The sequence below is a fragment of the Mus pahari genome, chromosome 9 (genome assembly GCF_900095145.1).
Source record: "Mus pahari chromosome 9, PAHARI_EIJ_v1.1, whole genome shotgun sequence".
NCBI lineage: Eukaryota > Metazoa > Chordata > Mammalia > Rodentia > Muridae > Mus > Mus pahari.
Window position 1 is genome coordinate 44,655,835 of NC_034598.1, and position 23,569 is coordinate 44,679,403.

A 23,569-nucleotide genomic window follows, 5' to 3' on the forward strand; every position below is an offset into this window, starting at 1 on the left:
CTCACTCTGTAGACCAGGCTGGTCTCGAACTCAATAATCCAAGTGCCTCCCAAGATTAAAGGCTTGCGCCACTACTGCCCGGCCCAAAGATTACTTATTGCTATAAATAAGTACTCTGTAGCTATCTTCAGACACACCAGAAGAGAGCGTCAGATCTCATTACTGATGGTTGTGAGCCACCATGTGGTTGCTGGGAATTGAACTCAGGTCCTTCAAAAGAGCAGTCCATGTACTTAACCGCTGAGCCATCTCTCCAGCCCCAGCCAGACATTGTTAATCACTGAGCCACAAGTTTGGTGTTTAGACATGTCTCATATAGTCCAGGCTGTCTCAAGTTTGCTATGTAGTTATGGATGGCCCAGTATCTCCTGAGAAGGAGGATGATGGCTGGGCACCATCTTGTAAGGCAGTTAATTTGCTTCTGTAAGACAGGGTCTTGTCATAGTGCTTGCTTTTGAGCTCGGCCTCAAGAGGTTCCTCCTGCCTCTGCTCGTGTGCTGAGGCCAACTATGTCACCCTCACCCATTTGGTTTCTCATTTATTTATTTGATTTTTTTTTTTTTTTTCTGGATTTTCAAGACAGTGTTTCTCTGTGTAGCCCTGACTGTCCTGGAACTCATTCTCTAGACCAGGCTGGCCTTGAACTCAGAAATCCTCCTGCCTCTGCGCTGGGATGACAGGCGTGTACCACCACTGCCCAGCTCATTTGGTTGCGCTTTGCTAGGTCCTGGTGGCCAGCTGTGCCTGTGCTCTGAGCCCACTAGGTGGGGCCTTTTTGCCCTTGCTCTCCACCCTCTTCTTTTCTAGTGCCCCTTGCTTGCCCTGCAGGCAAGTGGTTAGGGCTGAAGGCAGTGCAGCCAAAAGCTGGGTCCTGGCAGGGTGGACCATGCTTAGTTGAGTTGCCTGTCCTTTGCAACTTGCCTGGCCACCATTTCTTTTGGGGACAGGGAGCACCTGCCTGGGCAGAGTGGCTTGTGCTGGATGGCCACTGGCCACTTAGAGACAGGGCAGGCAGTGTGTTCAGCTGTTGGGTGTTACCACCCTGTCCAGATCTGCACCTGTCTGGGTTGCTGGGGCCATGGGAAATGCTGGCAGCTCTCCAGGGACAACTGGAGGCCATAACATGGTGACTGGCGGGCTGTGTGATAAGGATTGTGAATAGTTGGGACTTTAGTGAGTTGTGGGAAACACCCTGGACTTTGTTGGGTTTTCAGCCCTCAGCTCACAAAACATCCAAAGCAGAGTTGACGAGCTGCCCTTGCTGCCTGCCTGCCTGAGGGTCAGTGCTGTGAGGCCATCCTGTGTGCCCACACCCCGTGTGCCCACACCTATGCTATGGCCTCATGTGGCTCACTTTGTTGTGCCTGTGGCATCTAGAGGTCAGCCTCGGGTGTCACCTCTCAGTGCCCAGCACTTCCTTTCATACTGATAGGGACCTGGAACCTGTGGCTAGATGAAGTGACAGGGCTCACAGGTATACACCACCACAGTCGGATATTTATGGGCATTGGGAGATCAAACTCAGGTTCTCAGGCTTGCTTGCCAAGATTTACTGTCTCCCCAGTCCACTGTTAGGTTTCTTTGGCAGGGAATTGATGTTTCCACAAGGTAACCATGTTGGTTCACAGACTCGCTACCAGGTAGCCAGTGCACTGGACTGACAGGATGGAGCATCTGCTCTGCCAGAAGAATTCAGGACTCTGCATCAGGCATGGGTCACACTGAGCTCTGCTGCCTTGAGAACTGAGTTGGAGTGTTCCCTCTCCTAAGTTTAGAGTCTGTTTAGGATGTGGGATGCCTGTTTATTTTATTTATATGAGTACACTAGCTATCTTCAGACCCACCAGAAGAAAGAGGGCATCAGATCCCATTACAGATGGTTGTGAGCCACCATATAGTTGCTGTGTATTAAGCTCAGGTCTCTGGAAGAGCAGTTAGTGCTCTTAACCACTGAGCCATCTTTCCAGCCCCTCACCTGCTTTTCTTAGTTACCTAAAAGAAGTCCTGAACACAGGAGGATGGCAAAAAGCCCTGAAGCCAGGTGACTGGCGTTCTTCCTGGGTCTGAACCTTCCTGGGCTCTTAGGCTCCCTGATGCCCTCAAGCACTTTCTTGTAGGTGAGAGTTGGATGCCGGCCAGGGCTTCAGTAAGGTGGTTTTGTTTGTTTTCATGAAAACTTTGAGTGTTTTGCCTGTATATTGTGCTCCAAGTGTACCTGGGGAACCAGAAGAGGGCATCAGATCCCCTGGAACTAGAGTTTCAGGTAGTTGTGAGCCATTGTATGAGTGCTGGGAATTGGACCAGGGTCATCTGAAAGAGCTCTTAACTGTTGAGCCGCCTCTTAAGCAGCCCAGGTTAGCCTCAAACTCATGATCCTCCTGCTTCAGCTTCCTGAGTTTTGGGTTGCAGATACGAAGCACCATGAAGATGCTGTGGTGCTGTCCCATCCACTTGTCTTCTTGCTGTCACCTAGCACGTGACTGAGGCCACTGAGGAAGGAAGCAATTGCAGGCAGAGTTCCTCCCTGTGGGGGAGGCACCTGATGATGTCACGGCATATCTGTAGGCAGGAGGCAGACTCCCCCTCAACCCTTTTTTTGGGGTAGGACTTTGTCCTTGCTCAGTCTAATCTGGAAACGCCCTCAGACTTGGCCAGTGTCTATAGAGTTGATCACCATTAACCATCACAACATCTGCTGTGTAACTTCTTCTGGGGAGATGCTACACACTGTCTGTTCACCCCAGCGAGGTTTATTGGGGTTACTTAGAGGAGCAGAGATGGCTTGGAGATGGCTGAATCCCCAAGGCCCTCCCCAGCATGGGCGACGGCTCCCAAAGCTGGGAACCTGGAGCACTGCAGAGCCTGCAGGCAGTGTAGCAGGCTGGAGAGTGTCCTTCGGGGTGGCTCTGTTGTTGTAAGCCTCTTCCAGGCAGTCTGCTGCTGTCAAAGCTGTCTGCAGTTCAGCTCCCCAGCCTTCATTGCTTTACTCTGGTGGGGAGGAGTGTAGTGACATTTTTAAGAATTCTGGAATTTGGGCCGGGCATGGTGGCTCACACCTTTAATCCCAGCACTCGGGATGTAGAGGCAGGCAGATTTCTGAGTTCGAGGCCAGCCTGGTCTACAGAATGAGTTCCAGGACAGCCAGGGCTATATAGAGAAACCCTGTCTCGAAAAACCAAAAGAATTCTGGAATTTTAGTTTCCTTAAAAAACACAGAAATTGGGGACTGGCGAGATGGCTCAGTGGTTAACAACAGTGACTGCTCTTCCAGAGGTCCTGAGTTCAATTCCCAGTAACCACATGGTGGCTCACAACCATCTGTAATGGGGTCCAATGCCCTCTTCTGGTGTGTCTGAAAACAGCAACAGTGCACTCATATCAAATAAACAAATCTTGGGCTGGTGAGATGGCTCAGCGGGTAAGGGCACTGACTGCTCTTCTGAAGGTTCTGAGTTCAAATCCCAGCAACCACATGGTGGCTCACAACCATCTGTAATGAGATCTGACACCCTCTTCTGATGTGTCTGAAGTCAGTCAGCTACAGTGAACTTATGTCACTGCCCTTCTGGAGACTCCTGTTCAATTCCCAGCACCCACATGGGTCCAGGCACGCTACATCATTACCTAGACGTGCAGGCAAACACCAACACATAAAAATAATAAAAGTAAAATCATCTTTAAAACCACACAAATATAAGAATGGGCTTTTATTTTAATCCCAGGTGTGGGGTGTGGGGCTGCGTCAGACTGTCCGCAGCAGCAGCTGACTGTGATTTGCCTCGTGCTCGAGCAAAGGCGTGGTTTTGCCAGCTGCAGGTAGTTTCTGAAATTTGGAATTCTGGGAACTTTTCAGCGGGTATATAAAAGTGAGCCCCAACCCCTAGGCAAGGGAGGTTGGTTGAAGATGAAACAAAAGGAAAGAAATTAGATTCTTGGAGTTTCCTAATTCCTCTCCTCTATTCTTTTTTCTCTCCTATCCAGTGTTAGGATGTGAAAAGTGGGGGGATGTAATAGGTAGGAAAAGGGAGAACCCATGAAGTAACGAAGACCAGAGGGGCCTTGTGCTCATGGACTTCTTGAAGCTATTCGGTGTTAGTCACCTGAGTGGCTGGCTTGCTTGCTTTTGTTTGGGGTGGGGGTGTTCGATTGGTTTTGGAGATGAGGTTGCCCTAGTTGCTAGGCTGGAGCTGAGGTCACCTGCCTTTTCTCCTGGGCTCCCTCCTCTCCCTCAAGCTACTTACCTTCTGTCTCAGATTCCCTGCTGAATACAGTGTTTCAGTTTAGGAAAACCTTCCACAGACACCATCTCAACTGTGTGCACTGGAGGGATGGGCCCCAACACACACTGGTGCATGCTCACACACGGCACAGGTGTTTTCACTTTATTTCTTTTTTTGACATGGTTTCTCTACATGGTCCTGGCTATCCTGGAACTCATTATGTAGACCAGTCTAGCTTGAACTCAAAGAGATCTGCCTGCCTCTGCCTTCTGAGTGGAGATGAAAGATGTGTGCCACCATGGCTGGCTCTTGGGTACAGTTGTCAGCTGACTCACTGTCCCCTCTACCTTGATTGGCATCTGTATTGGCATGAATATTGGTCTCTCTGTCACAGTGGTGTCAACTGGTGTGGCTTCCACCTTAGCTCCTACCTCCCTATTGGGCTTCAAGCCCTGCCTTTGACAGTCCCTGCTATGCCGTGGGGATATCAGGATGGAAGCCTTGGTTTTTTTGTTTTTTGGTTTTTTTTAAGATTTATTTATTTATTTATTATATGTAAGGACACTGTAGCTGTCTTCAGACACTCCAGAAGAGGGCATCAGATCTTGTTACGGATGGTTGTGAGCCACCATGTGGTTGCTGGGATTTGAACTCCAGACCTTCGGAAGAGCAGTCGGGTGCTCTTACCCACTGAGCCATCTCATCAGCCCGGAAGCCTTGGTTTTTATAGTAACTGCCTGGAAGTCAGTGTGGAGATGTTGGGGGGCTAGTAGAGTCTGGGGTTTGGGTCATGCTGTATCTGAGCACTGGTCCAGGCATCTTAGGGTTGGTTTCCCAGGAACCCCAACCCCAAGTCACATCTGAGTGTGTATCTAGCCTGTGCTGTTTCCCTTTCGTGGTTGTGGCTCCTGGGGACAGAAAGTGAACTAGGGTTGAACTAGAAGTTCTCTTCCCAACCCATTGAGGAAGGATAGTTGTGTGTGTCCAGTGCAGACTGTCTCCATTAGTGCCCTGTGCCTAGACTGGGGGGACTGTTGACCTTGGACCTAGGCCTGCTTCCACAGCCTAGAACATGGTGGATGCCCAGTGGGCTATGCTCAGGAAGGCTTCTGGAGGAAAGGAGTCTAGAGTGGTGAAGGCAGGCCAGGGAGGAGCACTGTCCACCCTGCTGAGCTTTCGGGTGAAGATGCAAACCAGCCTTCAGGATAGATGGTGTTGCCCTCACCCATCCTGGAATGCCAACCAACCTCTTGGAGAACATGCATATTTAATCACCCTGTGAAGCCCCTGTGAGCTGCCCACTACAGCCATAGCCCTATGCCCCTTCTGTCTCTGGATTCACTTGTTCTGGACATTTACTATCACGGAGGAGGCCCACATTGTGTGGCCTTTTTGTGTCAGGGTTTCTCAAAGGTCCCTCTAGACTATGACAAGTGTCTTGTTCCTGTTCACACCTGTGTGAACTTCCCTCGGTTATGTAGCTGGGTCATGTAGTGCCTGTCAGTGTGTTAGGCTCAGTGCCTGCCCCTTTGGCGACCGGGTGACTTTTGTGATGAGGCTGTGCACATCTGGAGCTTCTAATATTGGGGTGCTGGGCCACTGCCTGGGTATCAGACCTGAACTAAGGGAAGCCTCTGGGATAGGCCACTGGCCCCATCAACTTGTCACACAGTGGTTCTTGTGTGGGACCAGTGCCTTGGTATCGGGGTGGCTCTTGCCAGTCTCAGGGCTGACCTTCAGCCCATCAGGGCAGTCCAGGGTTGTGAGGTGGGGCAGTGCTTGGGAGAAGAAGCCCCTGTGGCCCTCTTAGCCTGGCCCCAGGCACGTTAGGTGCTGGACCTGTGCCGTCGCCCATGAAGCTTTGCTTGTCCTGGTGATCCTTCTCCACTATGGCCTGAAGCCACCACAGCCCAGGGATTGAATCAGATGTCACAGGCAAACAGGAGGCTCCACCCCAGATGGGCATGTGTGCCATGACTAGATGTAGGCTTCTCACAGCAGGCAGGGTCAGCTAAGCAGTGTCCTCTGTTGCAGGGAGATCCAGCTGCTGCGGCGGCTGCGGCATCGGAATGTGATCCAGCTTGTGGACGTGCTGTACAATGAGGAGAAGCAGAAGATATATCCTGTGGGGTGGAGTGGACTGGGGCGGCCCCTGTGTTAGGGGCTGGAAGCCTCCTGCAAGGCCTCTGGCTGCAGTAGTGCTGTGTGTCATCCTGTAGTGCCTGTCAGCTCAGCAGGCAGGTGAGCAAGGCATGGGGCTTCCACCTGGTGGGAGCCTGCTCTGAGCAGTGTGGCTGGGACTGGGCATGACCTCACAGGGACTTGGGGCCTACATACATTGGCAGGGCCCTGGCTGGTTCTAGAGGTTTCCATGTACCCCTTTCCAGAGGTAGAGGTTGCACAGCCTGCACTGTATCTGGGCAGTCCTGGGAACATCCTGAGAACCCAGTGCCCTGCAGCCCCAACTCCTGGTACCCATCTCTCCCTGAGGCTAGTACACCAGCTTATTTCTGGTCCTATTGTGACCTGTGTTGACTCCATGTGGTCCAAGGCACTGCAGTGGCCTTGTGGGGCCTGTGAGTACTGATAGGGAGCACAGAATGGCGGGAGATCAGAGTGGTGGTGGTCTGCTGGCCCAGCAGGGCCCTCCAGACCACTGTTGCTAGGAGCAGGGCTCCCGGGCCTGGTGTGCTGCTTTCCTTAGCGCCCTACGTATATGGTGATGGAGTACTGCGTATGTGGCATGCAGGAGATGCTGGACAGTGTGCCGGAGAAGCGCTTTCCTGTGTGCCAAGCTCATGGGTGAGTGACCTGCTGGGTGCAAGAGGACAGCCATTGTCAGGACACCCAAGTGTTTCTGGGACCCCAGTTTTTAGTCCAGCCAATGTGCTTAGGGTTACCCTCTTTTTAAGCCCTGTGGTCCCACTGCCCTGAAGAGCCGTAGTAGATCTGAGGCCTGATCAGCCCTCCCAGGTTTAGCAGAGTCACATCCCCTGGTTAGCAAAGAACAAAGTGAAGGGAAGGAAATGAAGCCAGAGGGGAAACCTGGCTCCCTGGGCCTGGGCAGCAGTGACTGTCAGTTACCCTGTGTAATTTGAGTGGTCCAGCCTTCTGACTCCTAAGTCTGTTTGCCTGAGCCCTAAGCTCCTATCACCCTGTGGGCCAGGCCGCATGAGTCTCCCAAACTTCATAGCAGACTTATGTAGGTACCATGGTGTGGGCTGAGACGCTGTGGGGCCTGAGCCAGTCCCACCCATTCAGGTACTTCCGCCAGCTGATTGACGGCCTGGAGTACCTACACAGCCAGGGCATTGTTCACAAGGACATCAAGCCGGGCAACCTGCTACTCACCACCAATGGCACACTCAAGATCTCCGACCTCGGTGTTGCCGAGGTAGGCACCATGTGCAGGGATCACGGGCCGCTTCTCCTGAGCTGCCCTGACTCTCACTGCCCTGCAGGCCCTGCACCCGTTCGCTGTGGATGACACCTGCCGGACGAGCCAGGGCTCCCCGGCCTTCCAGCCTCCCGAGATTGCCAATGGACTGGATACCTTTTCAGGTTTCAAGGTGGACATCTGGTCAGCTGGGGTCACACTGTAAGTGTCTTGTATGTACCCTGTAGCAGATGGGGGGCTGTGGATTTTCTCTAGTGTTCTTGTGCCTTTTGACCCACAGTGTGTGGCTAGCAAGTTGGACATTCCAGGTCTGGGTGTAGTTCCTCTCCACACCCACCCCACCCCACAGGGCTTTGCTTGCACACACATGAAGGTGCCATGTCTGCACATCTACCAGTTAACACGTGTCCTGTCTGGGAGTTGGGGCACCTGGCCTCTGGTCTGCAGTGTGGTCAGCACTGACACACTTTTCCTATGTGAAGCTACAACATCACCACGGGCCTGTACCCATTTGAGGGGGACAATATCTACAAGCTCTTTGAGAACATCGGGAGAGGGGACTTCACCATCCCTTGTGACTGCGGCCCACCACTCTCTGACCTACTCCGAGGTGGGTATCTCTAGGTCACCCAAATGTTAGGACAGCTAGGGACAGAGCCCCGGTCTGTGGAGGGTTCTGACCTTACTGTCAGAACAGCCAGGACGGGAGGTTTCTGAGATTGTTTCCCCCCATCTGGGGCAGGTGTGGGTGGGTGGGGCCTCAGTGCTATGGGGCCTAGAAGGCCAAGGGGATAGATGGTGGAGTGGGGTTGTGGCACAAAGCGGGCACCTGCTACACTCTCACATACCTCTTCTGTCATACAGGAATGTTGGAGTACGAGCCGGCCAAGAGGTTCTCCATCCGACAGATTAGGCAGCACAGGTGAGAGTGGCTGGCCTGTCTCAGCCTGCTGGGGGTCTGAGCTGAGAGCATGGTCTCAGAGGTGCTAGATTGTCACGGGAGTAAGGATCTGTGTGCTGTGTGTATTGATGTCCTGGGAAGACTGTGTGAACTTGGGGTGTGAAGGGGCTGCCCAATGCAGGCCAGGGTTAAGAAGTCCTTCCAGGCCTCCCTACCTTTGTCATTTCGTTCAGGAGTGGCAGTTGTGTGGCTGAGAAGCTGGAGATTTCAGGGCCTAGAATTAGAGACGGATCCTCGCATGGTGGGGAGGGAGTAGATGGGGAAGTGTCACTTTGGACCCCAGCTGGTCCTTGGCCATCTGGACATGGAAATGTGTCAGGAGGCCAACAGGAAGTGTGAGGCATGGTGTCTTTCCTCACCTGAGGGCAAGAGCCTTCTGGGTGGCAATGGAGCCTCTGTCTTCCCTTTGTTTATTTACCAGCTGGTCGGAGCCCTTGGGTCCAGGCTTCTCTGGCCTCTTCACCTCCATGCTAGACTGAGACTGGCTCAGCTGGGTGTCCCCCAGGGAGGGCTTCTAGCCTACCTGTGTTCAAGGCAGGTGGGACTATATGTGCAGGGACCTGGTGGCCCACCCTTGTCCAAGGCGCTGTGGCTGTTGTCAGTGGGTGGTTTGGGGGTTTGTGCCAGTGTTCCGGGTGTTAGGCTACCTCGAGCCTGTAGGCGGGGCACTGAGGCCTCGCCCTCTGTAAGGACAGCCATGGTGTAGGCTCTGGTGGATATTGGCCAGCTATGGTCACAGTGCCTAGTACCTGATGTCTGTGCTGCACTTGGGCTTCTATAGCTGGTTCCGGAAGAAACACCCTCTGGCTGAGGCGCTTGTGCCTATCCCACCAAGCTCAGACACAAAGGACCGCTGGCGCAGTATGACCGTAGTGCCCTACCTGGAGGACCTGCATGGCCGTGCAGAGGAGGAGGAAGAGGAGGACTTGTTTGACATTGAGGACGGCATCATCTACACCCAGGACTTCACAGTGCCTGGTAAGCTGGCTTGGTGCAGCTCCCACAGGAGCTGGTGCCTTTGTGCACTCTGGGGCTGGTCTTCTTCCCAAGCCTCCAGCCAGCCAACGTGAGCCACCAGGACTGCCAAAGTCATCCTGGTGGCTGTGGCATTTCACTCTGGGCTAGCTGAAGGGCTCCCTGGATGCATCTAATAGGAGGAGGAGAACCCTGGAGGGCAGTGGGTAGGGGCCCTGAGACAGCCACCTGAGGGAGGGTCCAGTGGCCCTCGGCCCTGGCCATGCCTGACCTTATATCGCCTTCTTCCCCAGGTGTCGAGGAGGCGGCCGAGGCAGGGCTTAGCGAGGATGCATGCGACACATGCATGTGGAAGAGCCAGGGCGCAGGCCTTCTTGGAGAGGATCCCGAGGAGGGGTTTGGGGCTTTAGTGTAGCTCCCTGTCTGCTGCCCCACCCATGTCCTCCATAAAGCTTTGTCCACTGTGTCTGCAGGAGGATGCTTGCCGCGACTTCCCTCCCGTCACTACCCTGGCAGGCTCCCCACCAGGGTTTCAAAGAACATGCCTGGGTCCAAGGCCTGAGCCAGGTCCTCAGTGCCAGGGTGGCTACCAGCCAGGGCTCTTGGGGCCTTTGTTCCTGTGGCCTGCAGGCCAGTCCCACTCAGCTCCTGGCCTTTCAGATAGCTTTGGGGGAGGGTAAGGACCTTGGGCTACTGTGTCTCCTATAGCAATTGAGGGTTCTCTAATAGCAGTGCCCGCTGGGTGCCAGGTGGGATCTACAAGGACAGGTGTACACCGGATGTCCAGTATGGGCATTGGCCACAGCCCTTTAAGGTTTAAAGCCATCCCTATGTGGGAATAGTGTCTTCCACTCTGCCACCTGGAGCCCTTGTCTAGACTGTCCCCCAGGCTGGGCTCCTGGCTGAGAGCTGGCTTCTCTGCTGAGAGGAGGTGTACTTGGGTGCTGGTTGCACGAGGGACCCTTCAGGCTGCTGTGGTTTGAAGGAAGGCAAGGGTCTGGGAACACTGGGTGGCCATGGGGCCCATTTGTCAACTGGGGTAGTGTTGCACAGAGTGAAGTGACAGTGCTCTGGGGATAGCCTGATCCCTCTGTACCTGGCATGAGGGTCAGACTCTGCAGCAACGGGACAGGGGCTTTCTACTCAGGGCCTTGTGTGGAAGAGGGGACAGATGCCTTCTCAGAATCTACCTGACCTCAAGCCTCAGTCCCGTGCAGAGTGAGAGCCAGAGTGGGTGCTGCTAGTGTAGCCAAGTCAGAGAGTCTCAGAAATTCTGGATCCAGGAGCAGGGTGTGTGTTGGGTTCCCACAGCTACATCGCAGAGCACTGGGCTGTGTAGTTAGATGTAGACACTGCCCACTGGAGCCTGGGGAGCTTCAGAAGAGGCGACCTTTTGTCCCACTGCGAGGGCAGGCCAGCAGAGCAAGCTGGCCTGCAGCCCTCAGCTGGATGGTCTCCTTCCCCATGCTCATCACAGCTAGTAGCCCCCAGGCCGAATGCTTCATCTCCTTGTGCCTGGTCTAGAGCTGGTGCTGGGCTGCCCAGGCTAGACAGGCAGGTGAGCATGGGCGTGCTGCAGGAGGGCCAGGGCGTAGCACTGTGCAGGCAGTGGGCCTGCCTGCCTTTGGAGCTACTGAGGGGCGGGTGGCACCAGAGGCTAAAGCACCTCTGTCCAGCCTCTGGCACAGCGGGGCTGGCTGGGCCCTGGGGCTTTGAGCTGCCTGCCCCTTGGCTCAGGCTGTGCTTGCCATCTTCCCGCAGGACAGGTCCTGGAAGAGGAAGTGGGTCAGAATGGACAGAGCCACAGCTTGCCCAAGGCTGTTTGTGTGAATGGCACAGAGCCCCAGCTTAGCAGCAAGGTGAAGCCAGAAGGCCGACCTGGCACCGCCAACCCTGCGCGCAAGGTGTGCTCCAGCAACAAGATCCGCCGGCTCTCGGCCTGCAAGCAGCAGTGACTGAGGCCTACAGGTGGGCATGGGGCCAGGATCAAGAGTCATACTTGCTGTTCATAGTGGGTGTCTGCTGGGCTCCTAACACGGGACCTTAAGTGGCCAGTACCTGGGGTCTGGTACTAAGTGACCATCCATTCTACCAACAGTGTGTTGCCAGGATCTCTGGGCAGGTGTCCCTGCAAGGCTGTGATTTCCGGGCCTGCCTGTCCACTCACTTTGGGACGTTGGAGCCGAGGGCGGACCTGCCGCCCCAGAAGCACTTTATGTCGAGACCACTGGCCAGCCTTGCCTGCATGCCGCCCTGCGAGCCTCCGCTGTCTTTGGGTTGGTTTCTTTTTTTTAATAAAACAGGTGGATTTGAGCTGTGACTATGAGGGTGTTTGGAAATATGGAGTAGGCGGGGCACAGGGTGGCCTGCAGAGAAAACCCAGAGCAAACAAATATGCAGAGACATTTATGATTAACCAGACAACACAACCAACCACAGGGCGCAGGGCAGGGAGTGGGCGGGCACTCACGGCGAGGCTGCCCTATCTTTTGGCAATAAATAAAGCTTGGGAAACTTGAAGCTGCCACCTGGGCTGTTCTGTCCGTGTGTCCAAAGCCCAAGGCTCTCGGGGAGGAATGGGGCGGGGGAGCCTGTGCACATGCAGAGAGTGGGCGGGCGGGTGCGGTCGGTTATTGCTCAGAGAGGAAAGGTAGAGCTGCTACAAAGCGCATACCATGGACAGGGTAAATCAATTCAGAATCTGGGGCGGCGAACTCCTCTCTGATCCTCAGTGCCCCACAGTCACTTCACCTCCAGTAGGTTCGCTCACACGGTGGCAGGCAGTGGCACTGCCAGCATGTGCTCACGAGCGGAGGGTCAGCTGATCCTGGAGGGAGGCTGCACATGCACCTCAGAACCTGCTCCACCCGCATCTGTGGCCAGAGGCTGGGTGCTGGGGTCAACCATACGTGGACCGGAGAGTCCAATCTCGTCGTCCTCCCTGCAGTTGAGCCTGGGTCCTGGAGCCTCGTGCTTCCGGAGGCCACTGCGCCCTGCTAAGTGCCCAGGGGACACTGTATGTGCACACTTGGGATTTGGGGGCCGTGTACCCATGCACGGCCACCTCAGGTTGCTCCCGCTGTCGCCACCATTCCCACAGCAGCCCCATGTGCTGCCGGAGAAGCAGCCCAGAGGCAGGTCCAGTACAGAGCTTAGGCCGGGCTGTGGTCAGGGGATGTAGGGGCAGCAGCAGCAGCGACAATCAGCACCTGGGACGAGGCAACCGGCTCAGCAAGGTGGGGAGAGAAGAATCTCTCATCGAGGCTGGCTGCTAGCTTGTCTAGCAGTGGCCCGGCGGGCTCAACACACAACCCAGAGCCTGGGCAACCACCGCCTCCACCGCCAGGCTCTTCCTCGATGACAGGAATGGATGGGTCATCACCCGTGATGGGCAGCGCACGGCCTTCAGGAGGACAATCAACGCTGTCCCCACGGCGTAATGGCGCACGTGTAGGGCGGGCTACCCCAGGGGGTGTTGCTGCGCGTGCACCACCGGGGTCGCTGTGCTGCCGTCCTCTCTGTTGCCATTGCTTCCGCGCATGAGTGTGAGGATGCGCACGTGTGCGGTGACGCGGTGCATCGTCAAAATGAGGGTCATGGCGCAGGAACTCATGGAAAAGAGCGTCCGTCTTTTCGTCGATGCTGTAATCGCGGCGCGGCCTGCGTGGCCAGGCTCGCGGGCTGCGGGGAGGGCTGCGGGCTGGAGCAGGAAGTTCCGAAACTTCGTCGCCTGCTCCGCGCCCCTCGATGCTCGCATAGCCACTGTCCATCTGTAGCAGGCGGCGGGCTTCGCCGTCCTTAGGCCTCAAAGCAGGTGGAGACTCGGGAGGGGGCGGGAAGGCGGGTGCTGCGCCCCCACCTCCGGAACCCGAGCCCGAGCTATCGCCACTGCGCACTGAGTCACGGTCATTGCCGCTGCTGCTGTGGTCCGATGCAGTGGCTGCGTGGAGCTCGAGCGAAGCACGAAGGCTCCACAGGTCACGGTAGCTGCACTGTGCATGCTCGGCGTCCTGCTCTTGCTGCGGGTCCTGCTGCTGCGCATGCTCGGGCCCCAAACTGATGCCATGCTCCGGAGGAGTCTCGGGGCTTGCTCCTCCCGCCGCCTCAGCTGCCTCTAGCCTGCAAGGCCAGGCCCATGTGGTCAGAGCCTGCAGGCATTGCCCTGCCCTGCCTGCCACATGTTTGTGCTTTAAGGACTATGGACTCGAGGGTCTCCCATGGGGTCTGGGCCACTCCTAAGTAATTCTCTTGATTTGCAAGTGTGCCAAGAGAATGGACCTGAACCAGACACCCAATCATCAGCCCCTTGTCCTAGGTTACTGGTCAAGGGCTGATACAGCCAGGTGTGAATCAATGAAACTAAGGGTCATCCCCACGTTTGCGAGGCCTCAGCCTGCATCCCAGTGATGTTAGCATTTGGGAGTTTTGGTTTTGGCTTGGGGGAGGGAGGTTAGTTCTGATTGCAAGGCAGCTCCTTGATTGGGGTCAGGCATACATCAGGAGTGCAGGCAGGCAGAAGGGATGTTGGCACCACGGAGGAGCCCTTCAGGCCTCGGAGCCTGCCACATATCGTCAAGGCCACGGGAGGCCCCAGCCCACTGCCCTGCTCTGGCGGGTGTCTCATCTTGGAAACCCTGGGACCATCAATTGCCCACCTACCCTTACCCAAGCTCTCCCTGCTTCCCTCCTTCTCCGGTCTGCGTTGGAGAGGCGGCCCCCACGAGGTGGCCAGGGTGACTCGAGTTCGTGTCCACAGGGCCAGGAGGGCAGTCCCTGGGCCACCTATTGGGGACGGGGCAGGGCAGGGGCCCACAGGCCCACCCTTAGCACCTCTATCTACTGAAAAATACCTGCCGAGAGTGGGGGGCGGGCTGGTGGGGCTGGCCAGAAAGGGGCGGGGGGGTGGGAAGGCCACCGAGTCGCCTGCGCTGGCGATGTACTGAATGAAGTCGGCGTGGGGGCGGTCCCCCTCCTGCTCCATGCTCTCACTGGCCGCCCGCTGCCGCTGAAAGTGGTGCCTCTTAGGGGAACCTGCAGTTGAAGATCAGGCCGGACCAGAGATTAGGCATGAGCTGAAAGCCCTCACGGGACAGCAGTCGAGACAGCCCCGGCTGGACCGGTGTAGTCATGAGAAAGGACGCCCAGAGGCTCGAATGGCCCAGCTCTTGCTTAAGTCATGGCCTAGGCAAGCTGGGGTTGTTGGAAGCCTGCATGGGAGGGAGGGAGGAAGATGCCACCTGCAGGCCACACCCTGCCCTGGGAAGCTTGGGTGAACTGTACCACCCGTGCCCCCAGCTCCTGGCCAGAAGCCAGGATCTTACCCCAAATAGAACTGCCAGAGTGGGCAGTCTTCCAGATGGGCTGGGAGCCACGGGGCTGCACCAGTGGCTATGGCTAATCTGCACCAGGAATCACAACTCCAGCTCAGAGTCCAGGTTCTCACCAGACACTCAACAGGACTGCCCCTCCCACCAGAGCACCCCAGAAAGGAAGGGAGGTGAGCCCTCTGCCACCCAGGTCCTCCCTGGCACCCCCTCACCCTGTGTCTTCCACCTCCTCCCCCACAGGGAAGGCCAGTACCTAGGTGGCACAGTCTCAAGCAAGGCCAGGGCACCCTCCCTACAGTTAGGCAGCCCTGTGTCCTAGGGCCAGCAGGCTGCCACTTGTTTGTGTAAACTGCTTTATGGGCACAGGCCACACACATTTGCATATGGAAGTCACTTCCTAAAGCAACAGCTGAGATGGGACAGTGTCCTCACAAAAGCCCAAATTGTTACAGTCCAGGGCCTTATCGAAAGTGTTTGGGGATTAGCTGGGCATGGCGTGTGCTGCTGCTAATCCCCAGCACTTCAAGAGGGTTGCTGGAAGTTCAAGGTCTACTTGGAACAGTGAGACAACTCAAAATAAAAGGCTTTCATAAATCCTAAAATTAGTCCAATGCTCCCTTTGGGGTTTTTTTTGTTGTTGTTTTTGAGACAAGGTTTCTCTGTGTGGCCCTGGCTGTCCNGGAACTCACTCTATAGACCAGGCTGGCCTCGAACTCAGAAATCCGCCTGCCTCTGCCTCCCAAGTGCTGGGATTAAAGGTGTGCGCCGCCACCATGCCTGGCGCCCTTTGTTTTTTTTTTTTTTTTTTTTTTGGGAGGTAGGCTCTCATGTAGCCAAGGCTAGCCTCAAACCTACATAGCTGAGGCTGGCAATGAGTTCCTGTCCTCCAACCTCTGTCCTTCCATGGACTGGGAATATGCACCAGAACACTGGAGAGGGAGCCAGGACTTCACGCAGGCGGAATGGTCCTCTACCCCATTGACTTGTTCCAACAACTCAAAAGTCAGACAGGCAAAAGGACCAGGTGGAGGTCTAGGCGGGCTAGGGGACCCAGTGTGCTGATGGGTGAAAGGGTTACCACACCAGCCCTGAGCACCCCGGGGGGCCTTGGAGCACCAGTGACAGGAGAGACAGCGCACCAGCAACTGACAGCTTTCTTAGAGACATTTGGGCCCTGGGAGTCCCTGGCCATTTGAGAGGCCTCCATCAAGATGGCCCCTGGAGGTCATAGTCACTCTGGGATGCCTTACCTCTCGTGTCCAGACTGGACGCTCTCTGGCTGGGCTCCAGCTTCCATTTCTTGACCTTGAAGTAGGGGCTGGCTCCATCCAGGCTGGCATGTCGGCGTAGCCGAGTGAAGAATTGCAAAACAGTGCCCGACCCGGAGGACCCTGTGCCCGTCTCCCCAGGCACCGTCTCAGGCCCAGCAGCCTTGGCACCCCGAGTACCTGCATCTAACTGGAGGGGCGGGGGGGGGGTAGGGATAACTGTCAGGCAGGTAGGGGTCCCCTCCCCAGCGGGCTCTGGCCCAATCCCAGGGTCCCCATGAAGTGTGTCTTTGGCCACTCCCTCCTGGCAATCTTTCTCAAGCCAGCTCTGCCATCCTGCCCTGAATCCCGCCTTTCCTGGGGGAAGGACCCTGCCTACAAGTTCTGTTCCTTGGGCTGAAGTGAAGCTGGCCACTCTTCCCACCAGCCTGGCTCTTACAGGGAATTCTAGGGTACCGTGGTCTGGGAGCAGAGTGGTTCTAAGAAAGAAGTCACTATGATCTTGGGATGCTGTAGGGACCAGAGGGAACCCTCACCGAAGCGCCCTCCCCAGAGTCACTGGAGGCTGAGGGGCTGATCTCCGAGAAGTCCACGGAGTTGTAGGGACCTCCTGGCAGGGCAGAGCTGGGGCCGACGGAGTGGCCGCTGAGGGTCTTCCCAGGGGGCTGAGAAGAGAGGGGTTGGTGAGGGAGGAGGGACAGAGAGTAGAAGTAGGTGAGGGGCGACCCCACCTTCCCACCCCAGCCTGCCAGGACCTGCCAAGGACCACAGATACCTGGAACCTTGACCTCACCTGGAAAATAGCCAAGCTGTCCTTGGGGGTGGTAGCTGGGTGGGGTGTGGCCGCTGCGCTGGCCTCCCCCGAATCACACTCATGGATAGTAGCGATTTTGAGTGGCGGTAGGTGAAGGTGGGTGAGGCGGGCATTCTTGAGGTGATGGAAATCCCCTTCTGTCAGGGTGTACCTATGTTGGGGACCCCAGCCATCAGCCCTTGGCAGTCCCTCACACAGTACCTACACTTTAACATCCTGACAGACAGGTCTCTCCCTGTTCAAGGCTTTGAACTTTTAATTCTCATGCCTCCACCTATCAAATGTCGAGGTGACAGGTTTTTGTTTAATTTCTGAGACAGGGTCTCTGTATGTAGACCAGGCTGGCCTTGACCTCACTGAATTCCCACCTGCCTCTGCTGGAGACCGCCATTTTTTGTTTGTTTTTGTATTGAGACCAGGTCTCACCCTCTAGCCTGGGTTTGGCCTTGAACTTTGCGGCATCTTCCTGGCTCTGCCCACCATGTGCGGGTGTTCTCTTTCTAAAGGCAGGTCTTTGAAACGCACCCGTGGCTGGCCTGGTACTCTCTATGCTGACCAGCCGGGTCTCAAATTTTTAGCAATAGGGGTGGGAACCACGGCTCAGGAGTTATGGCACTTGGAGAGGACCTGGGCTGGGTTCCCAGCACCTATCCTGGGCCACTCAGAACCACCTGTAATTCTAGCTCTAGAGAGATCTGACGTCCTCTTCTGGCCTCTGTGGTCACTTGAAATCACATGTACATACTCCCACACAAAGACATATAAATACAGATAAAATGTTAAAAATAACTCCAGTAATCCTCCTGCCTCAGCCTTGCTCAGACCTCGATATTGATACTTGCTCTACTCTCCACCCTGCCAGCCCATACCAAGAGACTTCTCTCACCGGCGGCCCTTATCCTGAGCCTTGCGGCTCTGTTCAAACAGGGCAGCCTCGTTGAAGGACACGCGGCGGCCGGTGGCGCTGGTGGCTAGGAAGCGTTCTGTTTCGGTGTCCTGGCCCTCGGGGTCTTCCCCCCTGCAGTCGGGGTCTGTGAGGAGAGTCAAGAGAGGGTGGGCCCGGGGTGGGCCGCGCGTGTCTGGCTGCCAGGCAGGCCGCTGGGCGGGGTGGGCTGGGAGGGGGGCACGGGCCGAGTGAGGGCAGGACAGGGCGGGCTGGGCGGGGCGGCGGGCACTCGCTCATCCGCTCACACACTCACTCGCTCTCAGCACGCGCCTGTGCGCACCTACGCCTGGGCGTTAAGGAAACAGAGATGAGTCGGACTCGAACTGCGCCCAGTCTGGTGGGGGAGACAGACAGACAGACCGTCAGGCGGCCCGAGGGGGCGGGCAGGGGGCCGAGGGGTGGGGCGCGGCGGGAGGCACAGTCAAGTGCAGCGAGGGGTGCTGCAAGCCGCGGGGCCCCTCACCTTGTATAGGGTGGGTGCCGTTGTCCAGATAAGTAGTGGTGGTCTTCTCTGCTTCCTCCATGGCTCTGAGGAAGAGAGGGGAAAAAGGGTGAGTAGGAATGGGGAGTCTCCATTCCGAGGCTCAGCAAGCGCGCCTGGGCATGTGTCAAGAGGTTCCCAGGGCAAGCACCTGTTGAAGCGCTGGTGCACCTCCCAGCAGCGTTTGCAGAGCAGAAGAACGCCAGACAGCACCACCAGCGTGCCTCCAACGAACAGCGACATCACCACCACCAGCAGCACATAGTTGTCCAAGATGGGGTCAGGCTCCGCCTGAGTCGGGGTTGAGTGCACAGGGCGGGGCGTGTCAGGGCTCCACCGCAGAGTGGGGTTTCCATCCCACCTCTACCCCGAGTCTCCAGGAGTCACCCAACCCACCGTGGGGCGACTGGTGGCATTGTCCCACGAAGTCGTCAGGGCAACAGTGGCGGTAGTTGCGGCCGCTGTGGCCATGGTGGCCGTGGGCTGCATTTTGAGGCTACAAGTAGGGCATAGAGCCAGCTCAGGTTCAGCTCTGTCTGCCCCTCCCCACAGGAGCCCCTGCAAGTCAGCCCCTACGCCCCCGTGCAGCAGCAGCAGCAGCCGTCACTGGGGTGACTCATGGACAGGTGGGGCCTGTCTTACAATATGAGTGCCCCCCCACTCCCCATCCCCGCAGGGGTGCCTGGAGCCAAGGCTCCCCCCCCCACGCCAGGACCTCTCTTTCGCCATCTTTATCACATAAAAGGTGGCATCGCGCTTGCGCAGAACTCTGTGTGTGTGTGTGTGTGTGTGTGTGTGTGTGTGTGTGTGTGTGTGTGTGTGTAAATATGGCTTTCCCACATGCCAACCACCTCCCTGGCTGGCTGGGGTGGCCGGACCGGCAAGGTAGCGCAGCCATGCCCAGGAAAGGGAAAGCACCCTTGGAGGAACAGAGAGACAAGACGCCTCCACTGCACACTCAGGCAACATCCCAGGTGTCCTTCTTGTCTCAGGGTCTCATGGTGCAGAAAAGGAATTGAAGGTAGTGCACCTGAGGTGTGGGCGGGGCTGTACCAATGATTCCCCCACCCCCAGTCACGACTCGATAGGGAAAGGTCCTTGTTCCCCACACTGGTGGGAGTGGAAAGGACAAAAGACTCTCATCTGTTCCTGGCCTGAAAATTTTGGTTCCCATGGCGACGGTGCGCAGGGCCGCGCAGTGGCAGGGGTGGGGGGGCTGTTGCCAAGCAGAGGGAGGCGGGCGGGGGCGCGGGGGAGGCCGCCCACAGGGGCGCCCCAAGGCTTGGCCAAGATGGCTGCTCACCAGGCCTCTGCCAGAAGCGTGGAGAAACTGAGGCTAGGGCACATCATGGGGTGGGGTGGATTCAGAAAGGGCCTGTTAAAACTGCACCTGACTCAGTCCGGGAATGAAGATGATACTGGAATGACAGAGGCCATTCTGGCCAGCCATCCCTACTTCCCACACAGCATGAGCATGCAAAGCCCTTTCCCACGGAAGAAGAGCCCGCAGGCTCCTCCGTCACCAGTGTTTTTCAGACTGGATAGTGGAAGAGTTGTGGGGGGAAACCTGAATAAACGATGTACCCCCTCCCCAAGAAGGCTACGTTTCCTCAGCGCTCTCAGGCAGAAAACAGCGGGCATCAATTTTGGTGGGTGGCAAGGGGCGCAGACGTAGGTCGGGAAATGAATTCAGGCTGGAGGGGGTGGGGCATGGTGAGGATGGTAATGAGAGGTGGGGGAGGAAGATGGCTGGAGACCCAAGGCGAGGAAGGCGGGGTCATGAGGGCCCTCGAGAATGCAAGCCTAGACATGGAGTCCCCACAGAACGTCCACCAGGCCCCCCAAGTAGGATACAGTGCGGAAAAGCGCAGAGAACGCGACGCCAGGCTCGTGAGGATCCAGGAGGCCAAGGCGACAACGCTCTCGCCCTGTCACTAGGGTAAACTGAGGCCAAGGGCAGGCATGGGCTGGCTCCCTCTCGGGGCTGCGGGCGGTGGGCGGGGTGCAGGGCGGCTCAGGCCGTTCCCACGCTCCGCTCCCTTCCCGGAGCCGCGCGCGACAGGACCAGTGGGCCAGGGCGGACCCTGGAACTGGTCGCCATCCCCTGGCCGCGCGCATCCGCCCGCCCATCCCCGCCCGGCCCCGTGCGCCAGGGCCCGCCGCGCCTACCTCAGCGCCGGGGCGTGCGGCCCATGGGCGGCGGGAGGGCGGGCGGCAGATACACGGCTCTCCCGGTTGGCTCTGGAGCTCGGTGGCCGCGGAGCCGACGGAGAATTTATGAATGGGGAGAGCAGCGCACGGGGGAGGCGCGCAGGAGAGGTGGGGCCGCGCACGTGACCGCGTTGGCGGTGCTCCCGCTCCGGCCCCTGGCTCTGTGCACCCGGTAACCGTCCGGTCCCGCAGCCTGACCGCCCCCGCCGCTCTCGCCGCCGCGTCTGGCTCGCACTGCGATGGCCACCGCCTCCCCTTCCCTTCCGGCGGGGGCGGGGGGCGGAGCCTGAGCTCCCGCGCCCCCTCCCGCTGTCGCGCAGTCCCGCCCCCCCTCACCCCTGCACGACTCAGCCTACCTGGTGCTGCAACGTCCCAGAACCCGGTGCGGGCGGGGCGCGTTACACCCCTAATCTAACGCGGGTATCTCAGGTCTTGCAGACCCTGGACTATCAAGTTTGTCACCTGTCACTCCAGATGTGCATTTCCAGTTTGCATATCCCCTTGGTCTACAAGCCGTGAGGTATAGGTACATTCCCTATCCCCACTTGCATGTTTTTCCTATGCTGCTCTTTGGCAGGTTCGTTTATGGGTCCGGCAGATGATAGCCGGTGCTGTAAAACACCTACTCAGAGCTTGCCTTCAAAACTGTGATGGTCCCGCACACCTGCATTTGGAAAGTGAAAATCAAGTGGATCAGGAGCGCAAGGACAACCTCAAATACACAGAATTCTAAGCCAGCCGGAGCAGCACCAGACCCCTTCTCAAACAAGAGAACTGTAGTGAAAGGGCTGAGCAAGCTACCAAGCTACGGTACCTGCGGCCGAGCCCAAGCAGCCATGTTTCATCCTTCGGTCCCTTATAGGAAAAGAAGAGTGCCTCCCCCCCCCCCCCAAGCTATCCCCTTGGCCACTAACTAAATGAATGTAATAACATTTAAACTTGCATCCGTAGAGGTCTGTCATGGGATGATCCATACCTTATAACTCCTTCCACTTGCAGACAGTTCTCTTCCCAGTGGTGCTTGGGTTCGAACCCAGGGTCTGTCTCCTAATAAGAGCCTATGCACCCAGCTCCTGCCTGCTGCTTCCCTGCGTGGCCACACAGTCAAGCGTCATCATGAAGGTGGGTCGCTTACACTGACCTCCAGGACACCATCCTCCTTTTTGTTTCAGTGACAGGGATTAACCCACAGACCCGAGGCTGGCCCACACCACCAGGATAGACTTCCGAACCCAACCAGGTTGGCCTCATGAGTGTGTCAGCACACATGGATTTTTCAAATACTAAATATTCTGTGTGTGGGGAGGGGTCGTGAATTCACATGCCTTTGAAGGTCAGAGGAGGATGTCGGATCTTCTGAAGGTACAGGCAGCTGTTAGCTGTCCCCCATGGGCACTGGGAATAAAGCTCCCATCCCTTGGAAGAACTGCTCATTACTGATCGCTGAGCCATCTCTCCAGCGCCCTAGTTTTAGTTTTTAAGAAGACTTGTCTGGTAAGGCACAGTGGCCATGGGGGTGGGAAAAGGACACTCACCACCGGACAAATATCATCTTTCTAGGGTTGAGTTCCTTTCTTCATGGAGCATTTGAGTAGATATGGGATCCTGGGGCGTGTGTGTGTGTGTGTGTGTGTGCGCGCGCCTGCGCGTGTATCTGTGTGCATGTGTGTCTAAGAGCTGGAATAGGGAAGGGAATGGAGTTTCTAGCTGCCCACTGCCCAGGGAAAGAATGTCCAGATTATAGACACTGGGAACTAGGTGTCGCTCATAGAGATTGATTGAGGCCAGGACTGCTGGCTTTTGAGCAGGTCTGAGCTCCAGAGTCTCTAGTTTGTAGAATGCTAAGTTTGTAGTCTAGTTTGTACTCTTGAATCTGCCAGACTCTGGTTCAAGAGTGACCACGACGCTCTAGCTGCCAGCTGCTCCTCTAAGATCCAACAAAGCTAATGGCTTTCCTTCTGTTTGCCCCACCAAGCCTATGCCTGCATTTTCTGTGCCTACGTGGTGGGGCATGGAGACCAAGAGCTGAGCGGAGGCTGGAACCTGCGTGAGTGCGGGGGCAGGGTGGTGACGTCATAACCGAGAGCGAGGCTGCGCGCACAGGCCTGGCGTCAGTGGGGCCCCTTGGCCGCCTGCGCACGGGCTCCTGCGTCAGTGGCGCGCAGGGGCGGAGGCCCACAGGGAGGGGACTGCGGAGAAGAGCGAGTACATCTCCAGGTTTCGCGCGCCCTCTGGCGTCTTCGGAGTGCATGCCACCCAGTAACCTCTTAGGTGCACTTCTTTCCTGGCACGACCTCTCTCCAGCTCGCACCGCAGCCGGCATCATGAAATTTATTTATTTATTTATTTAGCAGCTTCTCATGATGTAGTCCTGGTTGGTCTCAAACTCACGGAGCCCCGCTTGAGTTTTCCTCCGGGGAGTTGGGATTAACTGCACCTGGCATGCGCTATGTTTTGGTTTTTGAGACAGGATTTCTCTGTATAGCCCTGGCTGTACTAGAACTCACTCTGTAGACCAGGCTGGCCTCAAACTCAGAATTCCGCCTGCCTCTGCCTCCCAAGTGCTGGGAATAAAGGCGTGCACCACCACCACTGCCCATCTATATTTGATGCACTTTTGGAAATAGGTTGTTCCGAGTGCGGGGACTGCAAAAGTGTGTCACCACACTCTACATTTTAATTCTTCTGTCCCAACACGTTACAGATTTGCTTCTTCTGGGCCTCGAATGCGCGCTAAGTGCCTCTCCGTTGCTTGGCACCTGACATCAAGCCCGCATCATTTCAGCGCAAACATTTCCCTCCTGAGGGAAAAGTGTCCGTTTGCAGAAAGATCCGCGTCCTAAGAACCCAGAGAGTCTTTTGCTGTTAGAAGGCGAAGAAAACTACAATTCCCAGAATGACCCATGCGGCAGAGGCGGATCCCACTTCTAGGCATCACTGCAAGGGGTGGGGCTAAGGGAAAGTATACC

At 56.6% G+C, this 23,569-nt stretch overlaps 2 protein-coding genes across 3 annotated transcripts in view; one reads left to right on the top strand and one right to left on the bottom strand.

The window, feature by feature from the left end:
• Positions 1-12,073, top strand: part of Stk11 (serine/threonine kinase 11) — a 16,232-nt gene extending 4,159 nt beyond the window's left edge. Inside the window, exons 2-10 of one of the 2 annotated variants that reach the window (XM_021204509.2) lie at positions 6,255-6,338; positions 6,933-7,022; positions 7,482-7,614; positions 7,682-7,818; positions 8,100-8,227; positions 8,482-8,539; positions 9,360-9,556; positions 11,315-11,521; positions 11,652-12,073. In XM_021204509.2, coding sequence (XP_021060168.1) covers positions 6,255-6,338; positions 6,933-7,022; positions 7,482-7,614; positions 7,682-7,818; positions 8,100-8,227; positions 8,482-8,539; positions 9,360-9,556; positions 11,315-11,508 — 1,021 coding nt within the window. In that variant the 3' untranslated portion in view covers positions 11,509-11,521; positions 11,652-12,073. Of the gene's footprint in view, positions 1-6,254; positions 6,339-6,932; positions 7,023-7,481; positions 7,615-7,681; positions 7,819-8,099; positions 8,228-8,481; positions 8,540-9,359; positions 9,557-9,846; positions 10,245-11,314; positions 11,522-11,651 lie in introns of those variants that run through there. The other variant, XM_029542223.1, reaches the window with a different exon arrangement.
• Cbarp (CACN subunit beta associated regulatory protein) lies at positions 11,831-20,803 on the bottom strand. Its single transcript, XM_021204508.2, has 10 exons — positions 20,559-20,803; positions 18,786-18,885; positions 18,541-18,680; positions 18,372-18,436; positions 17,849-17,993; positions 16,942-17,113; positions 16,685-16,813; positions 16,131-16,338; positions 14,404-14,584; positions 11,831-13,672 (listed from the first exon to the last, which is right to left on the bottom strand). The coding sequence occupies exons 2-10, from the start codon at positions 18,876-18,878 to the stop codon at positions 12,706-12,708; spliced, it is 2,100 nt and encodes a 699-aa protein (XP_021060167.1). The 5' UTR covers positions 18,879-18,885; positions 20,559-20,803; the 3' UTR covers positions 11,831-12,705.
• Positions 20,804-23,569: the final 2,766 nt, after the last annotated feature.